Here is a 20,736-nt window from a genome sequence, read left to right on the forward strand (position 1 = left end):
GTAAAGGAGTAATGACATGTACATTTTGCTTAGAAGTGCAAATTATTTATTACAGTATATTTTTATACTGTATGGTTTATGCTATGCTGATAATTACTTAAACTAGGTTGAATTACCAGTGACACTTTGATACACAACTTCTTTTCTGTCGTGTGTAGGACATATGGTATAGGTTGTTAGTTACAATGAAATGTTAACTCTTTTGCACTGACAACTCTTTTTGTTTTACAACAAATCATAGTGCATGGATATATGAAGTGCAGTGATTCTTTATCCTCCCCCTCCTTATTTTGATAGCAAATAATTGTTCCTTTTTAAGTAAGTTTAAGATTTTCTCATATTTTTGGTAAGGAATTAGCTGTTAGAGAACATAATATAGTAGGGCATACACTATCTAAATTGAGAAGAAATGATAATCTTGGGATAAAATGAAAATTCGTTTTTAAATAAGCCACATTCAGGTAATATTATGCTGCCACTATGAAAACAATCTGTGTTTACTAAATGTGAAGCAAGTAGAAATACTAAGAACCAGATGGAACATTGGTACAGAGAAGCAGAAATCAGTTATGAGTGAAATTTGTGTTCATCCAGTTTTAGTGTTAGGTTGTTGGTGGCTTACCCAGCTCATTTAAAATGATTTCTGACTCAACTTCATATTGAAAAATCATGGCCATTTGTTTCACTCTTCCACTTGAAATTCAGTGTTAGTCCCCATTGACCTTGAAGAGATGTTATGCTTTCCAGTTAGTGGCGCATAGCGAAAAGGAATTGGTCATAGATAAGTGACATTGTCCTTTACTGTATCTAGATGTCCCACAAACATTTTTCTCAGGAGTGTGCTTAGACTTCCTGATAGTTTTGTAGAACTGTCCAAGAATGTGGACTAGTCTTTGTTGTTCCTAGAACTAGTATTTAAAGATTTATGTTACATGCCAATGACAGTCTTCGTGATGATAGCAAACTGTGTTTTGCCTTTCCAAGTGATGATTGTTAGAGAATTACAGGCTTTTTTTTTTAAAGCAATTATATGTTTTTACACTTCGGCAGAGTAACTTATACACTTCAGATCCAGCTTTGAACTTTCATTGTACTTTAAAAAAAGTGTTGAGTTACTTGCTGCTCTTCCACTTGGAAGCCATGCCACATTTCTTAATGATAAGTTGATTATGTTGAAAGAGTTACTGTGGATTTAAATATTGGAAAGAGAAGAGATTTTGGTACATTATCAGCTTTGACCAGTGATGCTACCAACAAGCTACTATTAGTCAGTACTTGGGACAAGTTTGGCAACAAGACATTTTGCATTCACATATTTTAACTAGTGTAGTATTGGCCCCCAATATAAGATTAAGGCCATTTCAGCTGTAGATGTTCTTGCTATCAACACCTTTCAACTATCAGAAACACCTTTCAAATATCAGAAACATTCGGGAAAGTTTAGGTTCTGAGTGGGGACATAAGTATTAACTACAAAATGCCCAAAAAGCGAAGGATGTATGGACAGGGACATGGCAATTGTTTTGCCAATTCACAATTGAAATGTGACTTCCAACATGACTACCCCTTCATCAAAATAACAAAGTGATTGACAGTCTACCATGGCAATTCGTGGGCAATGGGCTCAATATAGCTGCACCAGCAACAAATGTGCTCTGCACTAGTGGATACATTCACACACTCCCCGTCAGCTAGCCGTATTGGGTTTGCTTAGCGGTATGATAACTGTCTTATCAATTTTCTGCACACTCTTGCGTGTAGTTTTACATTCTTTCACATGAAATACACACCTCTTGGAGAAACACAAAAATGACTTGCACTGTTACGTTATTGGCCTAAAGTTTTGTTTGATAATATCCTTCTGTGATTAGGTGTGGTAGCTGTTGTTTAAATATGTAGCTGTGATTCACTGTATATGTATCTGTGATTCACTGTATTCTGCTCCACATATGGACTTAGTCTACAGTTGCGGTTAATCTGTTGCCTCCCATTAATTAAAAAAGAAATTAGTGCTGATGACGTCACTGGCCAGCACAGAGCTGTAATTTTATGAACTTTGCTATACTGAAAATATTTTGTATCTATACTCTGAAAACCATTGTGAAGTGTGTGAGAAAGGGAATATCCTAATTGTCATCACAGTCCCTATGAGAGCGGTCCATTTGGGGAGGGGGGGGCGGCGGCTAAGCATATTTCTAGAGCCCTCATTTAACAGGTTTCTTAAATCTTGAAAGCCCATTTCTGAAGGATAGTTGACATTGTGGCTGCAAGCAGATCAGGTTTTTCAGCACCTTAGTGTTACTGTCATGATCAGGTCAACATACTGTGACAATTCCTGTTGCCCCTGTTTTTAAACATTACTATCCCATGTTAGTCCTATTTGATATGGTTGTTCAGACTTGATCAGTGTTCTCAAATGGTCACCTGTAGCTTGTACACAGTCTCCTTTGTAAACTGCATGTGATCATGCTATTTCATATCCCTAAAAATTGTTACACCAGATGTTCATAGGAATTGACTGTTTCCAGTTGTGACATAGTGAAATTTCAGGCATAGGGTGCTGAGAATTCATGTTTAAGAGGTGCAGAATTTAAAATTTCTGAATATTTAAAGCAAGTAGCCACTCTTTGTGCCACTTTGAAATCTTATCAAGATCTGACTTAGTATTTTTGCAGCATTTTTCAGACATAACTTAATTATATATAATAGATTCATCCACAGAATGTCTCAGATTAGTATTCATATTACATATTCCCGAAAGACTGCCGGTTGGAACAGCAACCGATGAAATTCTGTTTTAGTCTATAGTCGCATTTTTTCTATATTTTGGCTATTGGCTACCCCTTTCAGTGCACAGGAGCCTCTTCAGGTCACCTATGATCAAAAAATTACAGTATGTATTTAAAATAGTAATGTGAGAACTGTATTATATGTTATTATTTCAACTATGTACTATGAGATTTTTGATTGTAAGATGGCCTGAGGATTGTACTGCATACCGAAGTTGGTAGCCAGCAAGCAAAATAAGAAAAAGAGTGACTATAGGCTAAAACAGATACTATTAATATTTTCTGCCAGCTCATTAATACAGATCAACAGTTTGGGCTTCAACACACTTCTTTAGACCACGCGCCGAGGCTCTCCATCCAAGGCAATATCTTAACTACCAAAAAGTCCTCAATCCAGTCACAAATTTAATTTCGTACCACATATGATCGTATTGTTGTTCAATATGTTTGAGTACTTCATAGTTATGTAGTTCAATAAATTGGCGATGTGAAAATTTCAGTTAATGTTGTGTCACATATTTAATATCTAATTATTTTCTTTTAGTTATGGCGGAGGGGAACGGCGAAGTGACAATGGAAGAAAAGTCTGTCAAAGAAGAAGTAAAAACTGAAGTGACTGAAGACTATCAAAAACTTGTTGCTTATGGTCTTGACGAAAAGGTTGCAGCAAAGCTGGATGAAATATACAAAACAGGTGTGTCTTGGGTGTCAGTGATGGTTCGTTTGATATAGGGTGCTTTTCAGAAGTAAGACACACTGTTTATAACACAGCAAAATGTTTCAAAAGGATATACTCATGCATGTGCCACACACATTTTATCACTGTGACAACAATGTTTTCCCATGGTTCCAGCATCAATATGAAACTAGTATTTCTTAATCTGCATATGACATTTCATTAGCGAAGTTAATCTAACACTGTTGTTTCCACCCCCACAGGTCCTCCACCTTGCTTTTGCTTGTGGCACTTTCGAATGTTCCTTGTACAACCTGCCTTGTGAAACGTTCAGAACTTCCTCAAAATCCACTGCAAGTATTTCCTTCTGTCAAGTCTCGTGTAACAAGTTGAACTCTCAGTTGTAGCTGTTCTATTAAATTTTCTCATGTGTGAATCTTTGAATATCATTTTCATTTTTTGTAGCATGAATTGTAAATAACATTTCACACTTTTATGTAGCCTTGTTAATGAGAATTTTCTCTCAGTGGTTGAAAAGAGCCCTGTAAGGCATATTGTGTTTGCCTGAAGTTAGTGCTGAAATGTATGCCTTGATTTGAACTTGGAAGCAAGTCACCAAATACTGAGAGAGAAATTTATTTATTACTTTTATGTGGAAATGCACCTACTATAGCTTCTCAGTTTCTTTTTCTGCATCACATCTCATATTTAGTTGCTGTAGCCCAGTCACTAATTTGAAGCAGTTATTTCCTGTAACTGAAAGCAATATTTTTTGTGTGCAGTTGTGTAATATTCATTCAATTTATATTCCATCATTTACAATTCAACAATGTTTTCTCCTTTCTCACATCACTGGCCCTAGATTTGCCAATGAATAACTGTTGCATAATGATAGCATGATTACACAGTATTTGCCTCAAAATCTATTTTTTCGCGTTCAAATCAGATAGTGAACTTGACAGTGTAACATTTGTTCAAATTTGATTTGAAAGGTTGATGATCATCACTTTTATAACCAGTTGACTCTTACTCTGAAATGTGCCTTACAGTTTTCTTGGTGGTGGTAAATAGTAAATATTTCTTTTTTGTTGTAGCAGTATGTGGAAGACTTTTTCTCAGTGCATAAAAAATAGTGAATATGATATAGTGTCGTAGTTTACAAACGAGAAGGATAGTGTTTGTTCATTGTTTGTTACAAGTCTTCTTGTTGGATATAATTCCAGTGTCTCTCATTTGTTTGTGATACGATTGTTGTGTGTTTGATTCAGTTACTGGGGTTATCACTGATGTTGTTTATGATTTAATGCGTTAGTTATATTGTTGTATTTGTCTTCATTCTCTTGTGTAGTGGTTTCGTTAATGGTTGCAGAGTTTTGGGCTTTAAGAATTGGCACCCAATTCCTTATTTGAGAATGATGCTATGTGGCTAACAGGGTAATAAGGCAAGATAGTCTTCCAGCAAATAATGTTATAAGTAAAAAAAAAGTGCTTTGGTTGGTGTAGGAGGAAATTACAGTTAGAAGAAAAAGAGTTCCTGTTGAAAAGTGGGAAAAGTGAATTGCAGTAGTGTGCACTTTGTAAAAACCAACAAAAAAATGTTTAAGAACCAACAAAAATCTGTTTAAAATAGTGTAAAATTGTCATCTGATGGAATAAGTGAGGAGGTGTAAGACGTACAATAAATTTTGTACCCTTACAGGATGGTGAATCAGTAGTAAGAAATATGGTGATAGGGAATGTAGAAAAATTGAGAAGTCTGAAAATGATGGGTACTGGTTAGTTAAACAAAAATAGTTGTGATGGGCATACAAAGTGCCTGAAATGATTGATGCAATATTTGGGACCTAACAAAGAATTTTTGTTGTTGTTGTTTGTGTGTGTGTGTGTGTGTGTGTGTGTGTGTGTGTGTGTGTGTGTGTGTGTGTGTGTTTGCGCGCAATTTTAATGCCAATATGTGATGATCAGTTTTTTATTGAGCCATTGTATTGTACTGTATTGATTAATTAATGAACAGGTGTTAAAGAAAAGACTGATTTTGATATATCTTAATATAAAATTGTGTTTAGAATAATTTGCAGCACAAATATATACTGTTCAATAAGTTATGTGTATTGTGAATGTTTTTACCCCAAAAAATTCTTAAAACTCGAATCATTTCATGGAGAATTGTGAAGAAATTACACAAAGTTGTGAACATACACATGGTGGTCAGAAACAGTCTGAAAAGCTTGTAAGAGTGTTGCAGGGTAGTTTGTGCTGAGAAATAATTGTTACGAAAATTCTTGATACTCTGCTCCAATTCCAAGTTAATTAGCAATGAAGTTATCCAGTCAGGCCATTGTGTTCTTCATTCGGTTTCCTAAAACCGTTAAGTGTGTGATAAAAAAACTGGATTCAGAACTGTAGTAAGGATTGAACTGAAACCAAAGGTGCTAACCTCTGTGCTGAGAGAACAATTGACACCAAATGTATCTGCTCCAATTTGCATGTGCAAATGCCCGATTGGCTAACTTCAGTGGTAATTAACTGAATAACTGCACGACATATTGTACTTTTTCTTAACAATTATATTTAAATACATCCTGCCCTGCAACACACTTAAAAGATATTCGGACTGTTTCTGACCCAGTATATAAATTCTCTCTCTCTCTCTCTCTCTCTCTCTCTCTCTCTCTCTCTCTCTCTCACACACACACACACACACACACACACACACACACACACACACACAAACTTTTTAGAATAGCTGCCTCTGTAGTATAGTGGTCATCATTATTGGCTAGTGACTAGAGGTCATGGTTTGTTTACTGACACACAGATTTTTAATGTGATGGAAGGCTTTGGAACAAAGTTGCAATTAGTTGTGTGATGTTAAATGAGAGCTACGTGAATAAAAGAGCAGAGGAATTGATACACACTCGCCACCGAAGTGCTATCAGATCTGAAAACTTGCACCAGCAGTATGTATACGCCCTGGAACAACCGGGGAAAACCTGGGAATTTTTTCATCCATGAGAAAAAAACGGGGAAATAGCCAGAAATTTTTTGGAATTCCAGGAAATTATCATTGTTTTAGTTTTCAGTTAAATTTCTATAGTTTTGATTCGCAAGAACTGATGCTCTAACAAAGAATATTGGTGTATGGTGCCACTGCAGAATAATATTGCGGCAATGAAACATAACCAAGAGAAAAAACAAAAATAATCTTCAGTTGCAAAGGAAATGCAACAACAAAACACTGCACACAAGCTTCTGCCAACAGGAAAATATTTCAAAGGCTTCAGGACTAAGACTATGCAATACTTTGTAACAACAAACTGCTACCGATGAGCGTGACGTGACGTCACAACTGTTTACATTAGGTTCGTTTTAGCAATTGCCAGAGGGCATATGCACTTGCACAGTTGAGTAGCGTATGAGCAGTACCTGCAACTGCTTCTGGTTACTAGCTGTTAGGTGTATCAGCATGCAGCCAGATGCTAACCAGAAAAACATTATCTGGCGTGCCAAAGCTGCCAGATTTATTTTGTTTTCGTGTTTTTGGCAGTCAAGCATTAATTGTGCTGCAGACCAATAAAGTTATTTTGGACTGTTTGCTACAGAAATTTGGCTTTTATTAATTTTTTCTGCTCAGGCTGTCAATTTATTTGAAATGAAGTGTTGCATTCCAAAGTACTGGCTAATTCCAACTGTTCGCTGAATTTGAAGTAAATGTTTTCATCTAGTGGTATGGCATTATGCCTCAATAAAGATCCAAACGTGAGCTAGTACAGTATTGGTACTCCCAGAGAATTTACATCCTGAAAACCACACTGAAAAGCTTAAAATCAGGTTGGGGCCTACTTCATTGTGAATCTGGACATACCCAAATGTGCATTTCAAGCCGAATTAAGCATTTTAGTATGGTTTACTAAATTCTGATGCTTTTGGAATATCCTGTGATGTCCTGTTTTTATATGACGTGTAAGATCTTTTAATGCTTTATATGTATGAACAAACGCGCCTCCTTTGTCATCATAGCTGCGCTTGCGCAGTAACGGTTGTATTCTGGTGCTCTCTGGCAACTGCTGAAACGAACCTATTTGTAACAGGTCTCAGGAAAATATTGTGAATGATGGTTTGAAAAGCGTTACCTTCAATAGTAAATGTCCTGTCACACAAGATGAGTTATGTTACTTGTCAGAATGTGTGATTAATTCCTTGAATCACAGAGCATTTGACTCTCGTTTAAAACTTATCACTTTGAGGACCAGCCACTTAGAAGAATCTCCAGCCAGAAATCCATACATTTATGTCACTATTTTAAATTTTACTGGCACATTTGTGTGATGTACCTTAAAGTACAGCATACACAAAAAAAAGGAAAAAAAAAACAGTATTACGTGTAAAAACTTAGCTTCTCTTGTAGCTCATTAATCTTGAGAGACCAATGTTGTACAGGAAAGCCTGACTACATAATGTGTCCTAAGCTCTGAATATCTGCTGTCATCGGCTGGTGAGGTTACGCGACATGAGCTGTGATTGCCATACAAAAGGCATCGAGATTTCGATTTTAATCCTTTGGATAGGGTTACCAAAGGCGTCGCAATTTCGATTTTAATACTTCGGAAACTAATGTGCTGTGTTTGGTCGAATTCAAAATTATACTTTTGGAATATGAGATTATGCAGCATATCATAATATGAAAATATCTAACATACATGTTGCTGCACGTCAAAGATATTTCCAAAACCTTTATTTCTCTCTCTCTCTCTCTCTCTCTCTCTCTCTCTCTCTCTCTCTCGAGTTTCATTTTCTAAAATGCCAGGAAATTCTACGACTATGTACGAAACTTTAACCATTCAAACAATTGATACAATTTATAGTTCCATGGGAAAGTATACAGCCACTTAGCACGGAAAAAGTGTATTTTTACCCGGGAAAAAGCGTATTTTTTAACTGGGAAATCCAGGATTTTTTTTCCTTATCCTCGTATATGCCCTGATAAGGCTGGAAGCCACACAACTTTTATTTCTTTACTTTTTTGAATTGTGTGTGTCCAGTTTTCATACTTTTAAGTGTTCAAACTATGGAAATACAGGTGAAAGAAGGTGTAGCTTTTAGTAATAAGTTATATATCATTAGGATGCTCAGCCAACATGTCATTAGAGAATATATTCTTTACATCAGCAGATACATATTTGTATATATATTGTAATTATATTTCAAGAATTATTGTCACGTAAAATTTATAAAAAAAATTTCTGAACAAAAGAACCAATCTTAGCTGTAAAGCAGATCGTTGGAAAGTATAACAAACCTGGTAACAAATTAAGTTATGATACTTGATCTGTGTGTCTAAATAAAACACTCTCTCTCTTTCTGAATGGTTCTGTTAAATCTACATAATTGCATTTATTTGAATGTTTGCTTGTATCATTCAATGTGAAATAATTATATGATGTTTTTTGTTTTTCATTCCTGTTTTTCATACACATTGCTAACAGTTCACTTTAATGTTTTGGCTTATGCTGAGTTGTATTGATACGCTTTCTAGTTGAGGTTAAAGTGCACTTCGTTAAACTTTCTAAGATCTATGGCGTGGCGCAGTAGATGTTGCCATGACATTTTCATTTTATCTTATTGAGATGCTCATTAGAGACTAATTTAACTAGCACAATCCTTACATTTTTATAGTTAAGTAGTCTTACGGAGGAGGGGAGTGGCTTTGCACTTTGTGTGCAGATGATGTCATTATTTAAAAATATTCTTGATGGAACTGTAAATTAATAAAACTCAATCTTATTAAAAGCATTCAGAGTCTATTTAGACAGGTATGACTGAATTTTGTGCTTAGATTTTGTGCTGTAGGGAATATAAAAAAGTTCCTTGATGAACAACACTATATATTATTGTATATTGAATGCACCGTTAAAATAGTTACATGATAGTTTCACAATATTTGATGAGGGCAGTGATTGGAGTGAGGAACCTGGAAAAATCAAATGTTAGGTAATAATCCTGAGAGGTTAGGGGGAAGGGGGGATTCTGAAAAACTTTGAGGTTGTGGGGAATGGGGATGGAATTGCAAAAAATGGGAGCAGAAGTTTGAGGGAATTAAGAGACTCTCAATGGGTAATTCTGAAATACTTAGTGGGGTGGGGTGCCATCTGCAAAATTCAGGTGGTGTGTGGGAGAGGATGGGGAGTTTCTGAGGGCTTTGGAAGGGAATTTTGAAAGAAGATTGTGAGGTGAGTTGAAATGTTTGTTGATGGAAGCAATGTACTGCCATTGGCTCTAGAGAGTGTGCTTCAGAAACAATAAATTGCGAGGTCACATAATGAATGATGAAGAAGCGCATTGAATTATTTTAATGTTCATTGCTTGATTGTGGTTTCATCCTGCACACTTGAGGACCTCAGGGAGTTTGTTTATTGTCCATGGGTTCTTGGGCTCCAGGTCCACTTCCCATTGCACAATTGCAACTGCTATGCAGTGTATTGTGTACATTTGAATTCTTCACGTGGCTGTTGGTTCGTCTTAAGCATAAATGTAAAGTTGGGTTTCATAATATTGTAAGAAAATATAAATATAGTTCCATATTTTGAACATGATTTGTAGATCACCATTGAATATTCTGGCTTCAGTTCCTTTTTACCAATTTCATTACAAAGCTGTACCTTCCTAGTTTTTTCGTGTTGTCATACTTCAAGTAACAATGATCCCTAATGTGAAGAGCAGGCAGTTTGAAACTAGAGGTGTTGCTACTGATATTACATTCCAGTGACATAAGTGTGTTCCTGTGAAGTTGTCATTTATTTAAGGTCGTTGCACAGTGACACAGAATGGTGATGGACAACAGTAACATGGGAATTGTTTAGAATACTGTAAATCCTAGCTAAACTTGTGTAATAATTGCCGTTAACTGATGTTACAGTAAAAAAGAATCCATTTTTGGCCTTAAAAACTTGTAAGTAAATCTCGCTCATGTACTACAAAAATTGGTTCAAGGAAATTTAGAAATCCAACCTCTAAGTCTTTGGGAGATCCACTCTTGAGATAGAAAATGTTACAATAAAGGCACACTAACTCAGAATTCTGAACTAATGATGTGATTTGAACATGAGTAATGTAATTAAAATCCTGAATAACTATCTGACTGTGTGACCTCTCAAACTTTAGCTTACAAAGAGAATTAACCTTGTATAAATGCTGATACAGGGTGAGTCAAAAAGGATTTTAAAACAGTGGTATGATGCAGAAATTTATTGAGATAACTTATAGAATCTGTAGATGTGTCATTTTGGTTCGAAGTGACTACTGTTTGTGATGCGGCAAACATCCCACAGATAATCAATTTCTTCCCACACTCATTGCAGCAAATCATGCGTAACTTGTGCAACGGCAGCTTAGATTAGATTTTTCAGATCAGCTAAATTGTATGGTAGGTGAGGAACATAGACATGGCCTTTAATGAAACTCCAGAGAAAGAAATGCATTGTTGTCTAGTCTGGGGAATAGGGTGACCATGCAATTGGCCTTTCATGGCCATTGCACTGACCTGGGAAGCGATTATCGAGGAAACCTTGAACTGTGTGTGAAAAGAGGTGGTGCACCATCTTGCTTGTAGTAAGCTGTCCCATCTCTGTTATGTTCAATGATTTGTGTAATTGAAAAAGTTTTCAATCGTGTCCAGGTACGCTGTACCAGTGGCAGTTATCTCCATGAAGAAGAAAGGGCCATACACTTTGTTTGCTAAGGGCACAATGCAAATTAACTTTGGGCATGTCATGTGTTCCATGGTTGCATGCTGATCTTCACTGCCTCGTATTCTGCAGTAGTTGGTATTCACCATGCACCCGACATGAAATGTTGGCTCATCACTGAAGATTATTGTGTTCATGAATATCTCGTTGCCCTCCATCCAGGACAACATTTCCACACAGTATTCCCTTTGAGCAACTTTATCACTCATCTACTATGCCATTGTGAATCTGTGTGGTTTCAAGTGTAAATGTTTACGCAGTACTTGCAAACAGTCTTTTATGGAATGCCAGTCTCGCAAGATGCACATAGCATTGATGTTTGTGGATTTCTGGTAAACTGGGTGTATATGACCCGGGAGATCCGGGAAAAACGCGGGAATTTTTTAGAATTCCGGAAATTTTTCATTGTTTTAGTTTTCAGTTAAATTTTTATGATTTTGACTGGTAAGAACCAATACTCTAACAAAGAATATTACTGTATCCTGCTTCTGCAGAATAATACTGCAGCAACAAAACATGAATGGAAAAAAAAGAAATAAAACTTAAGTCCCGAAGAAAATATGCCATGTACGACAACAAAACACAGTGCTCATACAGGCGTCTGCCAACAGTAAAGTATGTCAAAGGCTTTAGGAAGACTAGGCAGTGCTTCTTAACAGCAAATTGCCTCCGATGAGAGTAACGAGACAGATGTTTATATTAGATTCGTTTTAATGCAAGATCTTTTGATGTTTTACACGTACGAAAATACGGGCTTCCTGCGTCATCGTAGCTGAGCAAGCACAGTGACGCCTGTTATCTGGCGCTCTCGGCAACTGCTGAAATGAACTTATTTCTAACAAAGTAAATTTCCTTTTATGCAAGATGAAATATGTGCGAGAATGTACGATGAATTTCTTAAATCACAAAGCGTATGACTCTCATTTAAAAATCAACTCTTTGGGAACGACCATGTAGAAGAATTTCGAACCCGTATCAGACATTTATGTCATTATTAAAATTTTTGCTGTCACAGTTATGTGATGTATCTTAAAGTGTTACACGCGCAAAAAAGGTCAACATTATATGTGGAAGCTTACCTTCTGTTGCAGCTTATTAATGTTAGAGACCAATATTATCTGTGAAAGCTTTGCTTTTCTTGTAGCAACAATATGTATATTAATTTAAAGCATTAACTTTTCTTATTTGTGTTCGCGTTACTTAAGAGTGATCTTGCTGTTGGCGGAGTACATCACGTGTGTTATGCTGTCATAAGCTGGCGAGATCACGTGACATGAGTTGTGCCTGGTTTACAAAAGGACGCTGCAATCTCGAATTCAGTGCTTCGGAAAGTAACATGCGGTGTTTGGTGGAATTCGAATTTATACCTTCGTAACATGAAAATATGTAGTGTACATGTTGCTGCACATTAAAGATCCTTCCAAAATGTGTTTTTTTTCCCCTGAGTTTCATTTTCTAAAGTGCTGGTGTATAAAACCATAAACCATCAAAGGACTGATAAGTTTTACAGTGCCGAGGAAAAGTATACTGTCACTTAACGCGGAAAAAATATATTTTCACCCGGGAGAAAGTGTATTTTCAACCGGGAAATCCGGGAAATTTTTTTCCTTCTCCATTTATACACCCTGGTAAAGCTCTCTCTAACGTGTTCAACGTAATCAACAACACGCGGGTGAGCTGTTGTGTCATAATGTCGCAGTGAACGACCTGTCTCGATAAAGTTCTTGTGCCGAGATTAAATTGTAGGCTTGCAGGTTCTTTAGCATGTTTGGTGCCAGTTTCCGCTGAGCAGTTGTTGCAGACTTTATTTCATGAAATCAAAACACACAGCAAGTATTATGCACACTAGTGAAAGTAGCTGTTTTACATGCTGACACTTCTGATAGCAGAATGGTGTACTGCTGCAATATGTGAATACAACTTGAGGTTGTTTGCTATAAAATGGCACTTTTATCGATTCTGTAACTTACCTGACTAAATGTGTGTAACATTTCAAAGTTGGAAAGTCCTGAAACTTCCTGGCAGATTAAAACTGTGTATTGGACTGAGACTCGAACTCAGGACCTTTGCCTTTTGTGGGCAAGTTCTCTACCAACTGAGCTACCCAAGCATGACTCATGACCTGTCCTCACAGCTTTACTTCTGTCAGTACTTAGACTCCTACCTTCCAAACTTCACAGAAGCTCTTCTGCGGAACTTTCAGAACCAACACTATGAAAGAAAGGGTATTGTGGAGGCATGCTTCAGTGAAGTTTGGAAGGAAGGAGATGAAGTACTGTCGGAAGAAAAGCTGTGAGGAAGGGTCATGAGTCCTGCTTGGGTTGCTCAGTAGGTAGAGCATTTGCCTGCAAAAAGCAAAGGTCCTGAGTTAAGTATCGGTCTGGTACACAGTTTTAATCTGCCAGTAAGCTTCTTGGAAAGTCCTTTTTGACTCACCCTGTAAGTTGCAGTAAACTCCAGTCCATACAAATGTTTAAAATTTTTGCTTTCTTAGATTGCTAAGATCAGGAAAGAAATGTCATTCTTTTAGAATGAGGAATGACATGGTAATTTGTTTCTCTTAGTTAGTGTTCATTGTTGCCTTGAACTCAACAAATCCATTCAGAAAGATTATCGTTGAGTCAGCAGCTGTCTGTCGGCAGGAAGGAAGCCTTGTGCTGTGTTAACAGAGGGCCACTGCTTCATTGAATTGTACCTTGGCAACTGTTTTATTTTATGGGGTTGCAAGTTGTGTCCCCATGAACTTGTCAGAAATTCAAATATTCAGTATAAGCAAAATATAGTACACGTGAATCGTAGACTTGTTGTTGAGATACACTGCTACACCCATAAGGCACATTCTCTCACAATTTGATATCCCGGGCTCTTTTGCATTTCTTGTTAATTTTCCTATGTATCCTCAATGTGTGTGCTACGTACTGGAGAGTGCTATAAAAACATACTCAGAATTTTTGTTGAATAGGTTCCCCCTCCTGAGGAGTCTTCTTGTGTAAAATATGAGTGAACATGTGTGTGCACTCCCCTATGTGTATGTGCTCCCCCATCCCACTGCACGCACTCACACAGACAGAAATTACTCATAGGGTGTTTTTGTAGTGTCGGTGGAAAAATTTATTCTGTTCTCATTGTAAATAAAGCAACCAATTAATTTAATTTTATGTACACAATCAGTAGAGCAACTGTAATTAATATTCACTTCCAGAATGTTTGATGCTGACTGTAGGGATTTAAGTATGGTTGTGCTGCTGCGTGAGAGAAACATGAAGTCTGTGTGGCATGGCATAGCAGTTTTGAGGCACAAGCAGATTCGGACTTTTCCCCCTCCATGTTTTCTGTCACTATTAGATTATTCTATCAACTGAGCATGTAAATTTATAATTCAGGCAATATTTTGTTGCTTTTGCCTTTGACACTAAATGTTGGATTAAAAAAAGGCAGTTTTAGTTGGTCTGGCAGTACAAACTCATCACAGAAACAGTTGAAAAGGTTTCAGAAACACCAGAGAAATGACAGCCAATGCACTTTAGTGGGGCTCTGGATCTGAATAACAGGGAGATAGTAAAATACAGCTGAACATGGGAGGTGGCAATATTGTTGGTATGCAGATACACCATGTAGACATTACATCAGTGTTAGTGACAGTTGGTTGTGTTGTGTGAAAGGAACCCTAAACACACACACTGAGCACACAAAGGAAGCTAATCACAATTGCTACTTGTCCTGTTAGATTCATTCTTAATTCTTGGTGTACAGTTTTTATAAATTTTTTTCTGATGTGAATTTGGTTCTAGAAGAACTAATTGAGTGATATCTAAAGTAAGCTACCTATTTTCCGAATTAGCTAGGAACTCTTTAAAGATTGATTGACATATGGGTGTGATGTAGGGACTTTTGACCATGAAGCCTCATTTTGTTGGAGTAGTAAACTTCTTGAGTGGATATGAAGATTATTATCCTGATTTCTTTAGCAGAAGATGACCCAGTATGTTCCCAGATTTCAGACTATTAGTAACTGCTTGATTAATGAAAGGTATTTGTACCATGAATGCAATATATTTTTTGGCTTGGAGTGGTGTGTACAAGAATTGATGATGGCGACCATCAAATAAGCATGTCAGTATGTGCATATGCTTTGAAAATACCCTGATTTGTCTGAAAAAAAGTACGATCTAATTAGATGGTGGCTGCAAGGGCATTGTATCTGAACATCGAGTTGATGACTGTTACATATAACGACCAAAATGAGCTTATTGTTTAACCACAAGTGGTATCGGTTTGAATGTAACTGCGACTGCTAACTTGGAGACAAGGTAGAAAGTATGCTGAAAAATCACTATGACATTGCACACTGAAGACACCTTGTGCCTCTGGAAACAAATTTGTTAGGCTACAAGTAATGTACACAAAGAAAATATATTAGAAAATCTTAATGCCACCTTTGTACACTAACTCTACACAATCATCATTCCAGCTCAAGCAGTTTTCATACCTCTTAATGAGTTGACTTATTACTGGGGGGGGGGGGGGGGGGGGCGGGGATCTGCTGCTGAGGCTGCAGTCAGCCTGCCACAGCATGTGTTGGTGTCAGTGTTTGTAATCCAATGACACTTTCATGCCCATGAACAGGTGGAAATTACTTTGACACAAGTCTAGGACGTAAGATGGATGTTCAGAAATAACCAATTTGAAATGATCCAATAATTCTTGTTTACCTGGCAGAGCATACTTGATATAAAACATGGCGTCATCTGTGATAAATGGCCTGTGCCAATTTTCTCAAGTTCTCACAACAGTTTTAAGAATTGCAGCCACAGCCTTTCTGCCTGAGAGATTTTGGTGTGCTTCTTTGCAGTTCTTCCATAAGGCAGTATGACTTCACACCATTGACCGCTGTTTGTCTCTGTGATAGCATAGAAGAGTCATGTTTAATCTCGTCGTGATTCTATGTAGTAGACTTTCTCCCTCCACATTGTAATGGGAAAGTAAGTTGTTGTTGAGTTGTATGGTTTTCAGGAATGAAATCTACCAAGCACAGAAACAGTTCTGACACTTTGAGTAATATGCAGAAAGTTATCTGTTCATTACTGACTACGGTGGACAGTCACTTCCGTCATCCTAGATATGTGTGCAGCACCAATTTTGCAGTGAATGTTAACAACTTTATAAGTATTACAGGCATCAAAACACTCCTACAATGTGTAAGTTACTCCAGGTTTATAGCTCAGCATGTTAATGTAAATACCGGAATTCATTTTGAAAAGCAATGGAAAAGTCATAATTAGGGACAGAAAATATTGTTACATTTTGTGGTCAATTTTGGTATTACTTTTTACACATTTTGGTAATTTGATGGCTTTTCTCTCCTTTAGGTTATGTATTTTAATCTAAGTTAGCCATTTAGCTCATTATTTTCTTCTCTTATTTTGAAATGAGTGAAGAGTCTAATCCTGTTTATCATAGGGCTTAAGTACAACTCTCGTGGCACCAGAAGGATTTGTGATCCTGGTTTCACAGAAAAAAAGAACACGGGCATAGGCAGGGAGACTTGTGACAGGAAGGCAGGGCTTGTTCTCCCGGACTGCTCCTCAGCTTTTGAGCATTCGAAGTTCTCGTTTCTTCACACATCGGGCTGCTTACTAAGTTGTGGTGGCTGCTGTAGTGCAACGATGTAGATAGTTGCAGCGTGACGATGCAGATAGTCTTCCTGTAAATTATGGATAGAGCTATGTTCAGTTCTCTGTCCACTCTTTAAGCACCTTGTCTGTCCTGTTTGTAGTGTTGTTGGCCATGGGTCTCAAGGTGCACGAAAAGGCTCTGCTGTATACAGATCAGGGCTTGTATGCTTTAGATTTGAACTCTGTGTACTGCGGATTTGGTTGTTATCGAACCGTGTGGAAAAAGAGAGAACGTCGAAAAACTCCTTAAATCAGAGAAACAGTTCGTTCACCAGTGAGAGCCCCTTCTGAACAGAAACAATTATTTGTTGGAAGTTTCAATAGAGCCAAGAGGAGAATACAAGCCAAGGCAGTTTTGGAAAAAAACTTTAAATTTTTGCGGAACCAAATATTCGTCTCAAAAGTTTTTAGTAATGAGAATAAAAATTGCTTACTATCTTAATTACCCCTGTTGTTATTATTATTATTATTATTATTATTATTATTGTAGTTTTTGTGTCTGTTTTGTTCTTTTTTCTATCTTGGGAAACAAACTTCATCTTCAGACAAGTGGCTTGCCAAACTCTTAAATTTAAATGTCTAACATTTATGCCAAAAAATCTAACTTTGCAAAAAATAGCTGCTACATTTTCAGCTCCCTACACCAGACACATCACATTTATGTTGCACTGACTTGCAAAGAAAAATTAAAAACATTTATTTTATAGCACTTTAAGGCAGGTAAGCTTCAGACACACTGCAGAGAAGTTTTTTAAATGACAGCAGTGTCATGATTTTTAGGTTACCTTCTGAGAGATTGTGCCACATGTCAACACTTCATTGTTGTTAGAAAATGTTGGAAAATAACTTCTCACTGTGACTAAGTTGGAACACAGAATCCAAATAGCATTCTGTACCACGGCTGCAAACTGCTGATCATCAACTCTTGTTGGTTGCAGACATTTGATTATGTTAACATTTTCCAATTCTGTGGACATTAGCTTTGCAGAAATATTCTAAAGATTCTTACACAGCTTCAGAGCATCAGCACTACAGAGACGTCATTCCAGGTCATTCGTGTGAAGTGAGATGCGTCCAAGAAGACAGTCATATTAAGTCTATGGCATGTTCTTTACAGTTAATTGACACCCAATGCTTGCATTAGACAACTTCCACATGTCATCATTGTGGAAGAATTCAATCTTTTATTCAAAATATTCTTTATCATAAGTGGCTTTGGAGAACAATGAGTTCAAGAATTTTAAGAGTGAAAGAGGAAAACCTTTCATATATGTTCGTTTCCAATAGAAACTGCTAATACAAATGTTTCCTGTTCCCGGTGTTCAAGAAAGTTCTCTTTAAATTACTTACCATGTTGTTGTTGTCTCCAGTCCAGAGACTTGTTTGATGCAGCTCTCCATGCTACTCTATCCTGTGCAAGCTTCTTCATCTCCAAGTAACTACTGCACCCTACATCCTACTGAATCTGCTTAGTGTTTTCCTCTCTTAGTCTCCCTCTACGATTTTTACCCTCCACGCTTACTCCAATACTAAATTGGTGATCCCTTGATGCCTCAGAACATGTCCTACCAACTGATCCCTTCTTCTAGTCAAGTTGTGCCACAAATTCCTCTTTTCACCAATTCTGTTCAGTACCTCCTCATTAGTTACATGACCTACCCATCTAATCTTCAGCATCCTTCTGTAGCTCCACATTTCGAAAGTTCTATTCTGTTCTTGTCCAAACAATTTATCGTCCGTGTTTCACTTCCATACATGGCTACACTCCATGCTAATACTTCCAGAAAAAGCTTCCTGACACTTAAAACTATACTCGGTGTTAACTAATTTCTCTTCTTTAGAAACGCTTTCCTTGCCATTGCCAGTCTACATTTTATGTCCTCTCTACTTCGACCATCATCAGTTATTTTGCTCCCCAAATAGCAAAACTCCTTTACTACTTTAAGTGTCTCATTTCCTAATCTAATTCCCTCAGCATCACCTGATTTAATGTGACTACATTCCATTATCCTCGTTTCGCTTCTGTTGATGTTCATCTTATATCCTCCTGTGAAGACACTGTCCATTCCATTCAACTGCTCTTCCAGCTCCTTTGCTGTCTCCGACAGAATTACAATGTCATCGGCAAACCTCAAAGTTTATATTTCTTCTTCATGGATTTTAATTCCTACTCCAAATTTTTCTTTTGTTTCCCTTATTGGTTGCTCAATATACAGATTGAGTAACATCTGGGAGATAGGCTACAACCCTGTCTCACTCCCTTCCCAACCACTGCTTCCTTTTCATGCCCCTCAACTCTTATAACTGCAATCTGGTTTCTGTTCAAATTGTAAATAGCCTTTCCCTCCCTGTGTTTTACCCCTGCCACCTTCAGAAATTGAAAGAGTATTCCAGTCAATATTATCAAAAGCTTTCTCTAAGTGTAGAAATGCTAGAAACATAGGTTTGTCTTTCCTTAACCTATCTTCTAAGAGAATTTGTAGGGTCAGAATTGCCTCAAGTGTTCCAGCATTTCTACGGAATCCAGTCAGCTCTTCCTCAAGGTCGGCTTCTACCAGCTTTTTCCATTTGTTTGTAAATAATGAGTCTTAGTATTTTGTAGCTGGGACTTATTAAGCTCATAGTTCAGTAATTTTCACACATGTCAACACTTTGGGATTATTTTATTCTTCTTGAAGTTGAAGGGATTTCACCTGTCTCATACATCTTGCTCACCAAATGGTAGAGTTTTGTCAGGGCTGGCTCTCCCAAGGCTATCAGTAGTTCTCCAGGGGCATGGTTTCGACTTAGGTCTTTCAGTGCTCTGTCAAATTCTTCACACAGTATCATATCTCCCATTTCATCTTCATCTATGTCCTCTACCATTGCCATATTATTGCCCTTAAGTACATTGCCCTTGTATAGACCCTCTACATACTCCTTTCATCTTTCTGCTTCCCCTTCTTTGCTTAGAACTGGTTTTCCATCTGAGATCTTGATATTCATAGGGGTGGTTCTCTCCAAAGGTCTCTCTAATTTTCCTGTAGGCAGTATCTATCTTGCCCCTAGTGCTATATGCCTCTACATCCTTACATTTGTTCACTAGTCATTCCTGCTTAGCCATTTTGCACTTCCTGTTGATCTCATATTTGAGATTTCAGTGGGAAAATTGGTAAAATACTAGAAATGATAATGGTGTTTTTTGTTAGGATTTGTTATGATGAACAGTATGTTTATCACTATATTTTTAACTAGTGATAAGGAAAATGTGCAGAATGTGACAACCACTACAAAATTTTGAGTGTTCCATAGGCTTGTAGGATATAGCCTAAAAATACAGCAGTCAGAAAAAGTACTCAACAAGCAGGAAATCAAAAATGTAGGAATATGAGAATGTAGTTCAAAATTATGGTATGTAACAAATTAAATTGAAGCAAGAAGTTCGACGTCTTAGAAAATGAAGAATATATCGACAAAGAAAAAAATTATGATTATCTAACTAAGGTTCTATACAAACTTAAAAAGATATTGCAGGAGGTATCATTAAATTAAACAACAGAAAGTCTAAACTATAGCAAGGCAACAATAAAAGTGTTTAGAGATGTGATGATAGGAAATTGATCGTGTATGCTGAATCAAGCAAAGCTCTTTAGAAATGCCCTCAAGAATAAATGGCAAAGGAAAAAACCAAAAACAGTATGTATAGTGAAAAGAGAATGTTTGGTAGACATAACATTTAAAGTTGCGCAAGGTACAGTAACTAATAACAAAGAGAGGACTATATAGGGACACTTTTAAGTGTCTGTAGTTCCAGAGATGAGCTGGAAAGGCAGGTAGTTATAATGTAAACAATGATTTTTTGGTAATTAAAG

The 20,736-nt window shown here is 37.1% G+C and overlaps 1 protein-coding gene across 8 annotated transcripts in view; it reads left to right on the forward strand.

Annotated features, from left to right (window-relative positions):
- The window catches only part of LOC126457310 (heterogeneous nuclear ribonucleoprotein R), a 114,725-nt gene that overhangs the window by 37,643 nt on the left and 56,346 nt on the right, over nt 1–20,736 (forward strand). For all 8 annotated transcript variants that reach the window (XM_050093499.1, XM_050093498.1, XM_050093497.1 and 5 more), the window contains exon 2: nt 3,334–3,483. In XM_050093499.1, the coding sequence (XP_049949456.1) occupies nt 3,336–3,483 (148 nt within the window). In that variant the 5' untranslated portion in view covers nt 3,334–3,335. The remainder of the gene's footprint in view (nt 1–3,333; nt 3,484–20,736) is intronic.

This window comes from Schistocerca serialis, chromosome 2 (assembly GCF_023864345.2).
Source record: "Schistocerca serialis cubense isolate TAMUIC-IGC-003099 chromosome 2, iqSchSeri2.2, whole genome shotgun sequence".
NCBI lineage: Eukaryota > Metazoa > Arthropoda > Insecta > Orthoptera > Acrididae > Schistocerca > Schistocerca serialis.